Source organism: Denticeps clupeoides, chromosome 2 (assembly GCF_900700375.1).
Source record: "Denticeps clupeoides chromosome 2, fDenClu1.1, whole genome shotgun sequence".
Taxonomy (NCBI): domain Eukaryota; kingdom Metazoa; phylum Chordata; class Actinopteri; order Clupeiformes; family Denticipitidae; genus Denticeps; species Denticeps clupeoides.
Genome location: NC_041708.1, coordinates 22,013,381 through 22,029,056, shown reverse-complemented (window position 1 = coordinate 22,029,056; position 15,676 = coordinate 22,013,381). Strand labels below are relative to the sequence as shown.

The 15,676-nt window shown below is 44.6% G+C and overlaps 2 protein-coding genes across 2 annotated transcripts; both read left to right on the top strand.

Annotated features, from left to right (window-relative positions):
* Nucleotides 1–630: 630 nt before the first annotated feature.
* On the top strand, nt 631–7,579 carry LOC114771708 (delta-type opioid receptor-like). The gene is made up of 3 exons (XM_028965022.1): nt 631–878; nt 1,853–2,205; nt 3,962–7,579. Exons 1-3 carry the CDS (start codon nt 688–690, stop codon nt 4,504–4,506), a joined length of 1,089 nt encoding a protein of 362 aa, XP_028820855.1. The 5' UTR covers nt 631–687; the 3' UTR covers nt 4,507–7,579.
* Nucleotides 7,580–11,054: 3,475 nt separating this feature from the next.
* On the top strand, nt 11,055–15,595 carry LOC114776038 (regulator of G-protein signaling 20-like). Its single transcript, XM_028966644.1, has 5 exons — nt 11,055–11,135; nt 12,322–12,494; nt 12,960–13,043; nt 13,361–13,595; nt 14,153–15,595. Exons 2-5 carry the CDS (start codon nt 12,325–12,327, stop codon nt 14,339–14,341), a joined length of 678 nt encoding a protein of 225 aa, XP_028822477.1. The 5' UTR covers nt 11,055–11,135; nt 12,322–12,324; the 3' UTR covers nt 14,342–15,595.
* The last annotated feature ends 81 nt before the right edge of the window (nt 15,596–15,676 follow it).

Here is a 15,676-nt window from a genome sequence, read left to right as displayed (position 1 = left end):
GAAGTCATGGCTCATGTAGACACAGAATAGCCAGCGTTCTTCTCCCAACCGCTCTGCAGTTTTTCACACTTTACATCCCATCAGTTATTTGCAAGTACATCTATGTCGTCGGGGATAACGCTGCTGCAACAAGTGAGTGGATTTTGGAAGTATTACCTGCCTGCCGCATCTGACAGGAGAAGAGATTTTATTAATTGGTTATTAAGATATTCATTACATGGGACCTTCTTATGGAGCATGGATATCATCTTCATAGATCATCTTAACAGATCGTTAAAACAGAAATACAATTTATTATAAGATCGTTTTAATGCAGAATTCTATGCACACAAATTGAACGAAAGCCCTGGTGTAAAAGGCATGGTGGGAAGGACGGGGGTCTCGCTAATTACACTCATCCTTTCTTTCTTTTTACATCACTGGTGCCACTGCATGTGCTGTCGTGTTTTATCCGGCCATCGTCGTGAAGCGGCCGTGTGAAATGAATTCTGAAATTATGGGATGCCGGAGATACGGCGCACATGGCTCTGCGTGTGGCGGTGGGGGTGATGCGGGAGGGGGGCGGGGTCCGCGTGCACGCGCCCGATGCCACCCAGCCCGCCGCGCGAGGGTGTCGCGCAGTCCCCGCCAGTCCCCGCGCGCGCGCGCAACTCCGAACTTTCACCGAAGGGACCGACACGTCTCGCCATGGAGGTGTTTAAAGAGGACCGCTGTCCCTTCTCCGCGCAGGACGAATGTGCCATGTCCAACGCGTCGGACGCCCGCGGCGGCGCGCAGGAGCCCATGTCCCCCATCATCCCGGTGATCACCGCCGTCTACTCCATGGTGTTCGTGGTGGGGCTCATGGGAAACTGCCTGGTCATGTATGTCATTGTCAGGTAAGGCGTGAACACTTCTGTTCTGTTCTGTTCTTTTTTAAGCTTGTCAAGTTCTATTGAAATCTTCCAGCCCGGGTTCGAATCCCAGACACACGTGTGTAATGTATCTCAAACAGCCGATTAGAAGCTGTGGGTTCCCATCCAGGTTCTACAGCACCCACCGAGGGTGCCGACACAACCAGGGCCACCCTGCAGACTGTGTGTGTGTGTGTGTGAGTGTGTGTGTGTGTGAGTGTGTCCAGGGATTCACCTGATTGTTGCTGTCAGGGGTTTTGATTTGTCTTCTCCATCTGGCTCAGACATTGTCCATTGTGTGTTGGTACGTGTTCCCATTGGTGTGACCGGTAAGTCGGTGTGGTTAAGTGTGATTTACTGGAGTGATCACCTGCTCTGACACGCATCGTGCTGATTCGGTGGCTTTTTATGGCACTGCTTTAGACGTCTGCAGCCTGCGGAGGTGGATTTATGAAGGGGGACACAAATAAATTGTTATGGCGAAGGGACATTACGAGTGTGTCTGTGTGTGTGTGTGTGTCTTGTAAGCACACTGGAAGTGCGATCTCACACCTCCTCCATCTCTTGCCCCAGCCAAAGCTAATTTGACTTTATGCATTTTTGTTTTCCAATCTTGTTCTCCAGAGCATACATTATATTTATTATTTTACTGCTTTAAAATTGAAATAACAAGCCTATTGGATCAGATATGGCAAGAAGAGCAACGGTGGAGAAACCCTCGGAGAGGTTCCATGACAGCCTGAGAAGACGTAAAATATTAAAAACAGCATAAATTGCAAAAAAAATGTCATTTCTCTTGTGCATTTTACATATTTATGCCAGGTTCCACCTTAAGTTCTTTTCTACAATTTATGCTCAAGGACAGAAATGGTTCAGTGAAATCATGAAAAATGAGTCTTTATTGGTGCTGTCAGCAGTGCTTCGCTCAGCAGCGACCATGAAGTTTAATCTTCCTACAGGTACACCAAGATGAAGACGGCCACCAACATCTACATCTTCAACCTGGCCCTGGCCGACGCGTTGGTGACCACCACCATGCCCTTCCAGAGCGCCGACTACCTGCTCAATTCCTGGCCATTTGGCGAGGTGGTCTGCAAGGTCTTCATCTCCATCGACTACTACAACATGTTCACCAGCATCCTGACACTCACCATGATGAGCGTGGACCGCTACGTGGCCGTGTGCCACCCGGTGAAGGCTCTCGACTTCCGCACCCCGCTCAAGGCCAAGGTCATCAACGTCGGCATCTGGGTGCTGTCTTCGGCCGCTGGGGTGCCGGCCATGGTGCTGGGGGGCACCCAGACCAACAATGGTGAGATCACACACACACACACACACACACACACACACACAGTAAAGGCCAAAAGTTTGGACACACACACCTTCTCAGTCAATGTATTTTCTTACATTGGTATTCTCACTGAAGGCATCAAAACTATGAATGAACACATTTTGGTGATATTTTTCTATCACATATATTTTAATATTTTAAATAATATTTTAAAATTATTATAACAAAGTTGTGAGTTTTTTGCAGATAGAGTCCTAGTGAGGAGTTACAATGATAGACGCCTTAACGTCGCTCTAGATAAGAGCGTCAACCTAAATGCTGTAAATATAGACGATTTTCAACCTCCGCATGTTACATGCCTAGCTCATCCTAGCGTGGTTGATTATTGGAATATGTTCGATATTTTAGTATTACACTTATTTCAATAGCATGCATGAATAGCATGCATGAATATGAAGTGAAGTTAATGAGAGGTACTTGTGAATCGTGACCGCTAACTTACGCTCAAGCTAAACTAACTGCTAAAATGAACAGCACATTTACACTAACAAGATTAGTTCATGACGTACTGACGTTAAGCCACAGTCAGGTTAAGAGACTTCAGAGTGAACCGTGGACTAGAGATTTCCCATCTACAACGAAATGTGTCCTCTGCTTTTAACCCATCACCCTTAGTGCCCAAAGAGCAGTGTTTGGGGACGGTGCTTTGCTCTGTGGCACCTCAATGGCACCTTGGCAAACGTCTGATTACGGCAACCTTCTGATTTCCTTAACCGCTAGGCCACCGCTGCCCCAGTGGGAATCTTGGTGAAAAGTTTCTCAACCCCAATTGACATTCTCAAAAATGTAGCAACCAAGCAATATGGAAAGCAGCCATGCTGTTTTTTTTTCCAGTTTTATCCCATAACACGCGTGGATAAGGTTGCCAGACGGCATATGAAATTAGACGGTATTTGACAGTGATACTGAAACAGATGAACGCAGCGTTAAAAAAAACAATCATTGATAGGCTCTAAGGGGATAGTGATTGGGTAAGACATGCAGGATCTGGACCAATCAGAAACAGTGGCAGTAAGTGGAGGGTAGTACAGGTACTGACTTTCAGCTCTGTCAGCTCTGATCTGAAGTTAGTGCTAAGTTCACTATCAGTTGGATTCATTTCAATGTCTGTTGATAATAAACTGCTTTTAATATTAAGTGTGAGGCAATGGTTCGAGTTATGATTCGCCACCACTGGTGCATCATGCTATGTTAGGTGTCCTGCATGAAATGTGGCATCACTACATGAGGAGGTCCCATTTCCCCAATGTACTACTCTCAGGTTACTACGGAGTTACTAAAGCCTGACTTCTGTTTTTTTTTTTTTTCCAACGTGACCTTTTCACATCTTTTTCATGCCATTAGTAGAACCTTCTGGAGGTTGCTTTTAGTCTGGCAGCTCACATTTTAAATCGGTAAATAACTCACCTCGACCAGAAATGCCAGCTTGGGAGAGGCTCTAATTCCCAGAGTGTTAAATCCGCCAGGGCGGGTGGAATGTAGGCCACGGCAACCTTGGCTGGACGTGAGGGTCCGCAGTGTCAGACGAAAAGATCTGGCTCACCCGGCTGGGTGATGGATTTGCCGGGTCATGTCTGCTGCCGACTAAACTGAGGGCATGCGTCACTGAAGTGCCGCAGTAATTACTGCACCGATCATTCATATATTCTGCCCCACCCCCCCGGGACACAGATTCTTCGTTTATGTCCCCTTTTTCACAATTTCTCTCTTGTGACAGGGACGACGGAGTGTGCCCTACAATTTCCCGACCCGTACGAATACTGGGACACGCTGATGAAGCTCTGCGTCTTCGTGCTGGCCTTCGTCGTTCCCGTGCTCATCATCACCGTCTGCTACTCGCTCATGGTGCTCCGCCTACGTAGCGTCCGACTGCTGTCTGGCTCGCGGGAGAAGGACCGCAACCTGCGGCGCATCACCCGCCTGGTGCTGGTGGTGGTGCTGGTGTTCGTGGTCTGCTGGACCCCCATTCACATCTTCATCCTGGTCAAGGCCCTGGTGGGCGTGCCAGAGACCACGCCGGTGATGGCGGCCTACTTTTTCTGTGTTGCCCTCGGCTACACCAACAGCAGCCTCAACCCGGTCCTCTACGCCTTCCTAGACGAGAACTTTAAACGCTGCTTCAAGGACTTCTGCTTCCCCACCGCCCGAGGTGGCAGGGGGAGGGGCAGTCACGAGGCCAGGGGGAGCGGCAGGGAAGGCGGCACCGTACGTCGGACCCCCTGCCCGGCTGAGAGCCCACCAAGGACCGCCAAGCCGGCATGACTAGCGGTGGAGCTCTCTTCCATCACCCAGACGGGGAAGGAGGACTCCCACGAGCTGGGCCTAACGCAGGTCACGTCCGCCTTGTGACACAGGACCCCGTCTGGGGCGCTACCGCAATCCCATATTCCCCCAAAACGGATGTAGCGCTATGACTGATTGCATAAAAGTGTGGTCACGCCATGAAACCCCACAGAAGGTGCCAGCGCTGTCCATCTTGTAATCGCCACACTGCGGTTCCCCGTTAAAAGCTGTGACATTCGGAGCAGGACGGCTCCTTCCCCCCATCTGATAAGGTCGCTGGTGGCCGCGCTCGCCCACAGATCCTCCGATACGGGATGGCCGCGTCCTCCGCGGCTACGAGACTCGCGCGGACTGACTTATTCCCTACGGCGAGATGTGTCACCCCGTACAGCCTCCTTCCCTAAACCTCGAGCTTTCTCCTGAACTCATCCTCACAAATCAGAAGACAAATCATCCCGCCTGCGAAGCGCGCCAGTAGTTCATCTGCCCACCTGACGTCATCGATTTCACGGGACCGCGTCCAGCCCGGCACTGCGTTTATGGCCGCGTTATGTCTCCCATAACTACCGCAGGGTAATAGAATTCCGGAGGGTTCCGCAGATTAAGGAGTCAGGGAAGTTCTGCACCGGTGCCTCTGGGAGCAGCTGGAGATGCGGATGGAATCGCTCCTATTCCTCAGGGACATCAGTGCTTTCAGCTGGGACGTCCTCCCTTTCTTTTATCTTTCTGTTCTTGTTCTTAACTCCACGCTCATTTTTTGTGCTACTGGCGTGTCTTTGAAACGTTTTATTGCGTCCTTCCTTCATTTTAACCTGCTACTGTTCAATTGTACTCTCCGTTTGAAGCATCCACATGTACACTTATCAAAATTCATATCAATTATTAGGCTTGTAAAGCTTTGTTCATAAAGCGTTGCTTTGAGACACATCTAGTTCTGCTTTGTAGGGCTGATGCCTTTTGTTACGATTATCAGAAATTGTTCCAGACGATTACCAACATAGAAAAGATTGGTGGGAATAATTAGGTGAAGCCTAAGTGTAAGGGGAGTACTCTGGCAATCATAGACACACCTTAAGACATTGTCAAATTTCACTGTTATGTAAGAACATGTGGTCTCCAAGCGCTAGTATTCCAGACTACGTTCAACAGAGGGACAAAACTGAAAGAATTGGTAAGAATTTGAAAGTTTTAAAAAAACACGTTGATGAAATGGTGAGGACTGCTCAAGAAATAATTAGCTCCTGTTCACCAAACAATATGGATTATTTGTCCAACCCTGGTCTACATTAGTAACAGTTCAACAGTCAGCTAATCATCCATAGATAACGTGCGAATGGTCCACGGCCTGATGCAGGCTTCACACATAAATCCATCATCCCATTCCCAGCTGTAATGACCTATCGAATGTGAAAGAGGGCGCTTCAAATAAATTACACTCCTAGTAGTAGTAAAAAATCGAAACAAATCTAAATCTATAGTTTATTGAAACAAAGCGCACTTTAAGGTCCAGGATGTAAAGCATCCAAAGCAAGGGAGAGAAGACTAAACACATGCACACACATGACACACACACACACTAATGCACATTTTTACTGACACAATGCTGGCCTTAGGTCAAACTGAAGAGGGCAAATCCTGGACCGGAATGATGTTAAACTGGACAGGGGGCTAAAGCTGGCCATGTTCCACGGTGTCAGTCTGTATGAACTGTGTGCTTGTAACATGTTGTCGGCCCGCCGGGGTGACGCTGTCATCTGCAGCAGCGTGCATGTAATCTGCATGCTCAGTACTTACTCGTGACATGTATATAATCATAACGCTGATGATTGTCGGATTTTAGTGTTTCGCTGTAGAAAAGTCAACCCTTTACATGCTGCTGTGTCAATGTGGGGCATTGTCGTCATCGGCTGTACGTTCCTCTGGGATTTCATTGCCTCTGTGTGGGAATGTATTTGTGTGTACAGTATGCAGAGTGTCACCTGTGGGCTGCTGTGGAACATGCCGCCCCGCTTCTGTTTGCGGGGATTAAATATTAATCTGACCACAGGTTACACGTTTCATCTCAAAGAGACGCCATTGTAGGCTTTGAACTCGGATTTGCCACAGATACGACACACTCTGGTTTGGGGAAACAAACGCAGGACCCCGGTTTTCCCTCACTGCGAAGGAGATTTTCCTGAAAGCAGCCGAGCATAATGCGTCATTAAATTATGGTTCTGTATTCTCCTGGGATGTCCCTTCAGGAGATTATTATTCTGATGCACGCTGTGTGAAAGCTGCAGATGGCTGACAAATTAAAGGGAAAAAAAGAGCAGAGAAAGGAATTTGTGGGAAATGTTGCTAGATGGTGCACTTGGGGGCACATGGAGTGAAAGGTCAATGCGGTTTAGTGCAAAATGATTTATCTTATGATGAAATATTTCTATCCTGACAGAGGGGGCTGACCTTCAGTGCTGAAATGTACATTTCCAACAATGTTTAGTGCTATTGGCTGTAAAAAGTTAACAACTTGCTCATTAATCAATCCCATGGAAATCGAAAAAAACAACAGAAAATAATGTAACATAAAGATGAATTTTTTTCACTTTTTTAAAGCTTTTTTAATTTTGTCACCCATCTTAGAAGCCTCTAGATGGCTGAATTTTCCAGCAGATATGAATGTCAACCACGGTTCAGAGAAGTGGATATTTTTTAAATGTAATTGTTTGACTGGAGCATTTGAATGAGCAGTCGCTTGAAGCATCACTGTGAAACTCTCGCCAGCATCAAATCCTATTAGGCTTGGCGGTGCAAATGGAGTGTGAACGACCACTTAAGCCGTCCGACTTTTACAGTTCACCTCTGTATAATTATAAAGTACCGGGTTATTAATTATTGGTTTTAGCGTATGTAATTTATCTGCAGAATAGCCCGACTGCGGCCATTGGCTGTTGTCCTGAGGGTGTGGGAGGGATGTGGAAATGGAGATGTGTGCTTTAATGTGTTTGATGCCTTACTCTGACACCCCCTGCTTTTGATGTTACCCAGTGTTCCGTGTGCATTTTGCTGTAATGACCTGTTCTTATTAAAATGAGTGCCACTGTCTCTGTGGGTAGTGGACTCTCACAGCACCGCTGTCTTGGACATGGCATCTCTAGACTTTCTCTGCATGGCGCCGGTTATTTTATCAGCCTTTGAATTTCGTGACTGACTTGGGATTCATTTTCTGAAATGGACAGATCTGCTTCCATTAACATATGATTTGCTAATTAATTGCTCATACTTAGTTTGCCGAATGATAACGCTGAATTTTTTGGAGTTGAATTTCTGACTAGTTGAATTTCAGCATACTTGAAATTGATGCTTTAATCTTTTACTATGAACTTGTTGGCATTGAAAAATATTACTGAAATTACAGCAAAACGTTCAGAAACTGTGTTTCAATGGCAAAAAAAATCAGTGCTTGAAATTCAAAGGCTAATAAAATTTCAAAATCCAATGGAACCATTTCTCTTCCATACGGTACCTTCAAGTGCAGATGGCCGAGATGAGAAGACCACTGGGACCAAGGAGACCTGCCCTTTGACCTGCTATGGCATACAAAGTCACCCCTCCTGCAGTCATGGCGCTTTTCAACCCAGCCCTAATGAGGCCGGGAAATAATGCATTGGCAGAAGACAGATGCATGAAGGGAATCTTCCAGAAACAGGAGTTCAGTGCCACTCCCCTGAGTCTCCCCCGATGACTGAGTCTGCTGCCTCGGTCTTGGAATTTATTCCACGAATGCATGCCACAGAGAGAACCACCATACCATAATATACATTAAAAACTGTATCTACCTCCTTTAATGATCAATTTCAATCACTGTAAATGCTATAAATATTACATTTTTTCTTTTTTTTTATTAACGTACACATAAACAATATACACACATAAAATGTTCCTCTATGTCAGAACAATAGACAAACACAGTCTGCTTAAACTAATACCACACAAATAATTATAGGTTTTTTTCAAACACACCATGTGCAGTGCAGGGATAATAACATCTCCAAGAGATAACTGGAGTCAGGAGTCCAATCAATAAGATGAAATTGAACCCTGCCCTATAAAAATGTGACAACAGTTGTGACAAAAATTATCAGATCTGATTATATTTTATGACCAATATATAATTCCAATTGCAACCTTATGTGTGTGTGTATATATTTTAATACATACAATACATAATAAATATATATACACACACAAATAAATATAGAATTTACACAATATAGATATGTGTGTGCATGCATGCGTGTGTGTGTATAAAAGTGTATGTACATATAAAAGGACTGAAAGACACATTAAATAACCATGGAAAAGCTGAACTTGGCAACCTGTCTAGACTAAATTCAATTTCAGTAAATCTTGGAATAAATCTGACGTCCACGGTGGAAGGTGTGCATACATAATATGTGCGTGCATATTACATATTTAGCGGTTTTATTAAAGGAGGGCAGAGTGATAGCGCTGACACTGATGCATTAGTGACCTCATGTCTGTGTTCTAATCAAACACCAACAAAAGTGTTCCATTTGCAGAGGAACCTTGTGCCTTGTGCATGAAAAATAGACTTGCATAACATACAATATGTAATCATGGCATGGACAAATGAATTATACAATTATTTTACTGAATTATCATGTTACTGTAATGGTTTGATCATAATAACTACAGGGCCCTTCACAGCAATTTGGTCAATAAAAAATGTATTAAATCAAGCATTTTCAATCAATTACATTAGGTGGATTTTATGAAATGCATATTTGTTCGATTTGGGGGGTTTGAGGAGGATCAACTGAAGGATTGATTTCGGTAGAAAAATTGACTGCAAGAAAACGTTGCATGCAGCATCCCAACGCGCAGCTGACCAGACGCTGGTGCTGAATACCCGTGTGGACGCCTTGAAAAATGGTCGGTGTTCTGTCCACGCTGGTTAAGATGCCTGTGTGAATGAGGCCTTAACTCTCATCTCACTGACGTATTTAAAAGATAATATGGTGTAATGTACAAAAATTGATGGGATGCATCGTGATGCATCGATAATCGCTAGTCGAATTATGGTTAATCGAAGGCCTCTAGACTCTGGTAGATGGAAATGTCTGCTAATGATGAAATATCTGCATAATATCTGGCTCATTATAAGCAATAATTTTCCAGTGGATGCAGCATCTCTTGCTTGATTGATTATTAGAAAAAACATTTGACCTTAGTATAGCTGATTAAATAGAACTGGTTAAATTCACTCTAGTTGTGTATCTTTTGCATCAGGAAATGGGACAATAATTATTCTTTTTCATTAATATTGACTAATATTGAAAGCATTTCAAATTCAATTTCAAACTAATTTTTCATTGAAACAAGGCCATTTTAAATGACGTAGCACCAAAGGCAGCGGAGGTCTAGCGGGTAAGGAAGCAGATAGTCAGAAGGCTGCCGGTTCGAATCCCAAGGTGTCACTGAGTAAGGTCCCCACATGCCTTTCATGGCTGCCCACTGTGAAGGCACGGTGTGGTGGGTCAGTATGGGGTCAGAATAGTGCCATATTTACTTGTATTCAAATACAGATCACTTGCCAAATATATCTGTTCATTTTATTCTAAATACAAGTAGTTTTCAGTGCGAGCAAACTTCTTTTTACGGGTGGAAATTGGAAATTGAAAAGCACGCATGCAAGTATACATGGCACTTGTATTCTAATATTCTGGCTCCACATTTCAGGCTTCAATTTAGGGAAAGTGCGACATCTAGAGGTGAAGGACGTTCCTGCTCCTCCCACCTGCAAATCACACCACGAGGAATTAGTACATAATCTGGAGTAATAATTACGTCTTGATGTACTTTAGGACACTGAACCAAAATTGTATTGTTCCTTTACTGAGGCTGCAGTAATTTAAAAAATGTAATTCGTTTTTGCCATTTTGAAACGAATGTTTTGCATTCGCATTATGGGACTAAAGCCACGAAATGGTTCTCAGAACAATTTTGCGCATATAGATGCAATGAGGGCAAGTACTGAAATCTTGGATTTGTGTTTGTATATATTAATTTTTTTTAATAAATGTAAATCTTTAGATGCTTAAATAAACTCACACATCTTCTTGGATGCCTGTTTCTGCGTTAAACAATGAATACATCCAGAATGTTTAGGATGTACTTAGGCTTTATTAGTGCAGGTTTTATTACAGATCACAATAATAATACACAGGACTGTTTTAAACAAACCAAAACCACTGATTATCTGAGCTGCAAGCTAAAATATGTATGATAATAGCAATAATAAAAAATAATAGCTGCATTTGTACGTTTAAAAACAACTTAGTCAGGGAGCACAATAACTGAAAAAATTATTTCTCAATCAAATAAATGTATAGATTATGGGGCATAGAAGAAAAAAATCCAACTTTCAGCCACAGTCCTTAACTGTGATACGCGATGAATCGATCCAGGCCTCTGTCCATCGTGACGTGGGAGGCCGGGTGCCGGCGCGCATGCGCGCAGCGGCGCCGGCCGACGGTGGAGCGCCGACGCGCAGATGGGTCTTATCCGGTGGAGAGGCGTCTGCGTCCAGCTCCCACGGTGATGCGGTGAGTAGACCTGGCTCTTTAAAGCCCCCTTTTCTGCTCGTCTTCGCGTCCTCGGTCGCGGAGCTGCGAATTCCGGCGCTGGTGCTGATGCTGCGGGCCAGATGTGGGCGGCAGGACGTGATGGCGCGGCACGATCGATGGACTGATGTCCGTTCCGAAATACGATTTGTAAAATGCATGCAGGAAAATAAAGGAATGGTGGATCCCTGGATTTTAATAACAGTTATTATCGTGGTAATCTGACATCTAATCCCAAATTCTGTCGTAAAAGAGTGCTGTGCATGTTGCGCTGTGAAACAGGTGGAAAAGAAATATAAAAATTCAGTCAAAGATATTCAGGAAAGTCACCTGTGGTATGTATGTATGTAACGTGCATATGTGAACATTTGAATTGGCAATTAAAAAAAGGAAAGTATTTTGTTACCAGATGCTGCTGCAGGTTAATTGGCCCCTCGGGACACCGCTGTCTCCTCCAGGACGCCGCTAATCAATTTCCAACAACTTCATTAGGCCCTTACAGCCTACTCCGGCATTTTCCACTATGAACTACTCTGCAGCTGACACTGCAGCCTGGTGCAAAGGCCGATATTCATAATATATCTATTGCAATTGTACAGAGTATAAAGTATTACAGAGTATAAAGTTTAAAGTATAACAGAATAACATGTAACAGCGAAGTAGATTTTTAAATATGCATATATATACAGCATTGTGCAAAAGTCCAATACAAACCTGTGAAAAATGAACCACTGTTTATCTAAGATGCAAGCAACGTAAAAAAAAAAAAGCCCGTATGTCAAATATTGATCAAATATTGAGTTACCTAATGTGTTTATAACAGAATTTCCATATTTTCATGAAACAGTGACATGATATGTGTAGAGAAAGAGACCCTGAGCTGGTATATTGCATATAATAGTATTAGTAATGCATATAGGTATTATACACACACACACACACACACACACACACACATATATATATACATATGTATATGTGTTGAGTTCAGAGTGCGTTACTACTTTGAAGAATATATTGCCAATCATGTATAATGCCTCCAGGTTTTTAAAAATGCTATAAAATGCTTTAAACCTTTATGAATGCATTGATTATGTTTGTTAATAATTCATGCGGTGTCATGAGTACGGTGCACCAGTACTACTTTCTCTGTGTGTTTTTTTTGCAGCCCATGGGTTCGGAGCAGGTGCAGGAGGCACCAGGCACGGTGCAAACGCGCAACACACACGCCCCGAGCAGGACACACACCCACCCCGCTGCAAACACACGCGCACACAGCTGGATGAACGCGCCCCCGAACGCTTGCTGCTTCTGCTGGTGCTGCTGCTGCAGCTGCTCCTGGTACGGTAACACCCGTGAAGGGCAGCACACCGGGGGACGGGGACCTCAGTAGCACCGTGCCCTTACCCGCTAGGCCCCGACTGCGCCAGGGGCACGCACCAAAGTGGCTGTGGGGACAACAATGGCGCGCACGTGTGAGGCCGACATGTTTTTGTCCGTCCATGTGATTAAACATGCATGAGCGCCGGGGTGCAGGTGTTCATCCCGCCTCATTAGGGGCATCAGGAGCAACGGTGTTTACAGCGACAGTCCCAGCGGAGCATATTACTGGCTGCGCCTTACACATGTTACATATTTCACATTGTTTCTTAGCCGCTTTGTATGTGTGTGTGTGTGTGTGTGTGTTTTGCGAGTACAAGGGAGGAAGAACAAAACACGTTTGTTGTATAACTAGGTTATCTTCAAAAAGTGCATTATTTCGGGCTATTTCTGGACAGTGTGTGTTTGTGTGTGTGTGTGTGGCAGCTTGACGGTGCGGGCTGCTCAGGATGAGAAAATCCAAAGACTCGTCTATGAACGTCCAGAGGTGACCAGCAACTGTGAGGAGATGTAAGTTATGTCCTACATGCCTTTATAAGAATATTATTAATCACCATAAACTATTATAGTAATTATTATTGTTGTCATTGTTATTATTGATATTACAGGCCTATTAATGTTATTAAATCTGTCTGAACTGGTTTACTATGTCAAAAAGATTTGATTCGGATTTTTGAACCGTCACGGCAGGAGGTTCATGCAACCCTTCAAATTCCGCTAATGCAGTTAGAACACGGCTGCACGTACACATCTAACAACAGTACTGCGCTCGCGTCAGCTCAGACCAAATAAACAGCTCAACGGGCAACCTTGACATCCACCCACAGCCCCGAGCCGAGCCTGGAGGAAGCCCGCTGCTGGGCACAGTCGTTCGAGCGCCTGATAAAGAGCCCCGCAGGCCGCGGCCGCTTCCGCCAGTTCCTGCGGACGGAGTTCAGCGAGGAGAACCTGCTCTTCTGGCTGGCCTGCGAGGAGCTGAAGAAGGAGACCAATCGGACCGTGGTGGAGGAACGGGTCCGGCAGATCTACGAGGATTTCATCTCCATACTGTCCCCACGAGAGGTACCTGCAGCACATTCTAAGATGCCTTTTACTTGCTCATGGACTCCCCCTACAGGTAATAAAAATGTCTAATAATTCCCAATGGTGCAGGTTTATTAGATGTTGTATCTGTTTTGATGAAAAATCGTGTGTGGGGACGGTGCTTTGCTCAGTGGCACCTTGGCGGTTCGTAAATTCAAACCACAGCTAGCCGCCGGGCCGACCACAGTTGCCATTAGTCTATTTCAGAAGCGCTGCAGCTCAACCCTGGAAAATGGACGTAGACACGCAGATAGACAAGTATTCCAAATGCCTTTGGACGGCGGGAGGAAAGCGTAGGTCCTGGGGGAAAACGGCGCTAACACGGGGAGAGCATGCAACAAGGTCCGAGCCAGGATTCAAACTCAAAACCTTGGAGGTGTGAAGCCACACTGCTAACAGTGGCGCCACCGTGCGGCCTGTGCTTGTACCGCAGAGTCCAGACAGACAAGTTGACGGTTCTGACATCTCAATATGTTTGCATAATATATAGCTAGCTGCTGAGAGATCTCGGTTTGTCTCCTGCTCTGTGTGACTAGGTGAGTCTGGACTCTCGGGTCCGCGACGTGATCAACCGGAACATGCAGGAACCCTCCTCCAACACGTTTGACGATGCGCAGCAGCAGATCTACACCCTGATGCAGCGCGACTCGTACCCGCGGTTCATGAACTCCAGTGCCTATGCAGACCTAATTAAAAGCCTGGAGGATCCTCCGTCAGAGACGTAGAACACACACAGACACACAAAGAGGTTCTCGTCTGTCCATCAAGGTCTCCAGTTTTTTTTACTAAGAACCTGTTCCAGATCATGATTGTAGTCAAGTGTGGTGAACCAAGGAGCAGGTCTGGGACCTGATGGACGTTGAATATCTGCACACATATATACATATATGTTCTCCTTCTCACACACACACACACACACACACTTACTGTACAGCCTCAAGTAACTTTTCATGCCTTCACAGTTCTCTGATTATTAGCACCGATAGAAAACAGTTTTGTTTTCGCAATGGGTTTGAATTCAATATGGATTTAAACTGCGGTATAATTGCAATAATACATTCTTCCATCGACAGCACACCAGTGCTATTGCTTGCGTATTATTGCTACAGAAGCCCATCTGACCAAATCTTTACTCCCCAACGTCTCTTTTGGTAAATGTTTTGGGCCACTATTTTATCAGAATGGTGCTAAAGTGCGGCGCTAAGCATGTTCACTGGTGCCAGGATTTACATAAGTAGACGAAATGAGACTTCCTTTGTAGTTGATGTGTAAATAATTCTGTCACCCAGAACACAATCTTTATATTAAAGTGACCGGGAGAAAAAGAAAGAAAAAAAAAAAGAGAGAGAAAAAAATGTAAGTAGGAGGAGCCTTTAAACAACGCAACCCATCAAAAAGCATGTCAACGTGCAGACGGCAGTTTCCCACCCGCTGTAAATCACATGCAAAGACAGCGCGACTTTTTATTTCATTTTTTGAAGGCCTGCCAGAAAAAAAGCGTCTTTGATCGTAATACCACGTGAAGTGACAGGAACGTCCAACTAATGTTAGCTGCTGTCCGTAAAGCGTGTTACACTGTATGTGGTTCTTTCTTTTTTTGTTGTAGTTTGTCTACACTGCTCAACCACTGCCTGCATCCGCCCTGAGAGCGAGGGACCCCCCTCCTCCTGTGCCTTGACTTTGTACTGAAGAGAAAGAAATAAACTAAAAAAAAAATTGACATATTTATCATAAAACAGGCCCACAATCGGTTTATGTTATGTAATTGTGCTTTTTGTGTTTTCTTTTAAAAAAACATGCAGCACATGAGATGAAATGGTCCCTTCATTGCAATACTGTTGCATCAATAATGGCATTATTTATATGAATGCATGGGTAAAAATAATTTTTTTCAAAAACATGAAGAGTTTAACATTTCTACTTGGTGTTTATATTGCGGAAACGTAACGGTGCAGGGGGTTGAATAAAAGCACAAAGACATGACCATTCTCACTGACTATTGCACTGTGTGCATGCGTTTCTGTTCAATACTAATCAATAATTTAGCACACTATTCTTCA

Coding starts and splice junctions, on each gene's coding strand:
- LOC114771708 (XM_028965022.1), top strand. CDS start 688: ATGGAGGTGTTTAAAGAGGACCGCTGTCCCTTCTCCGCGCAGGACGAA. Junction 879..1,852: donor GTCATGTATGTCATTGTCAG/GTAAGGCGTGAA, acceptor ATCTTCCTACAG/GTACACCAAGATGAAGACGG. Junction 2,206..3,961: donor GGGCACCCAGACCAACAATG/GTGAGATCACAC, acceptor CTCTTGTGACAG/GGACGACGGAGTGTGCCCTA.
- LOC114776038 (XM_028966644.1), top strand. CDS start 12,325: ATGGGTTCGGAGCAGGTGCAGGAGGCACCAGGCACGGTGCAAACGCGC. Junction 12,495..12,959: donor TGCTGCTGCAGCTGCTCCTG/GTACGGTAACAC, acceptor TGTGTGTGGCAG/CTTGACGGTGCGGGCTGCTC. Junction 13,596..14,152: donor CCATACTGTCCCCACGAGAG/GTACCTGCAGCA, acceptor CTGTGTGACTAG/GTGAGTCTGGACTCTCGGGT.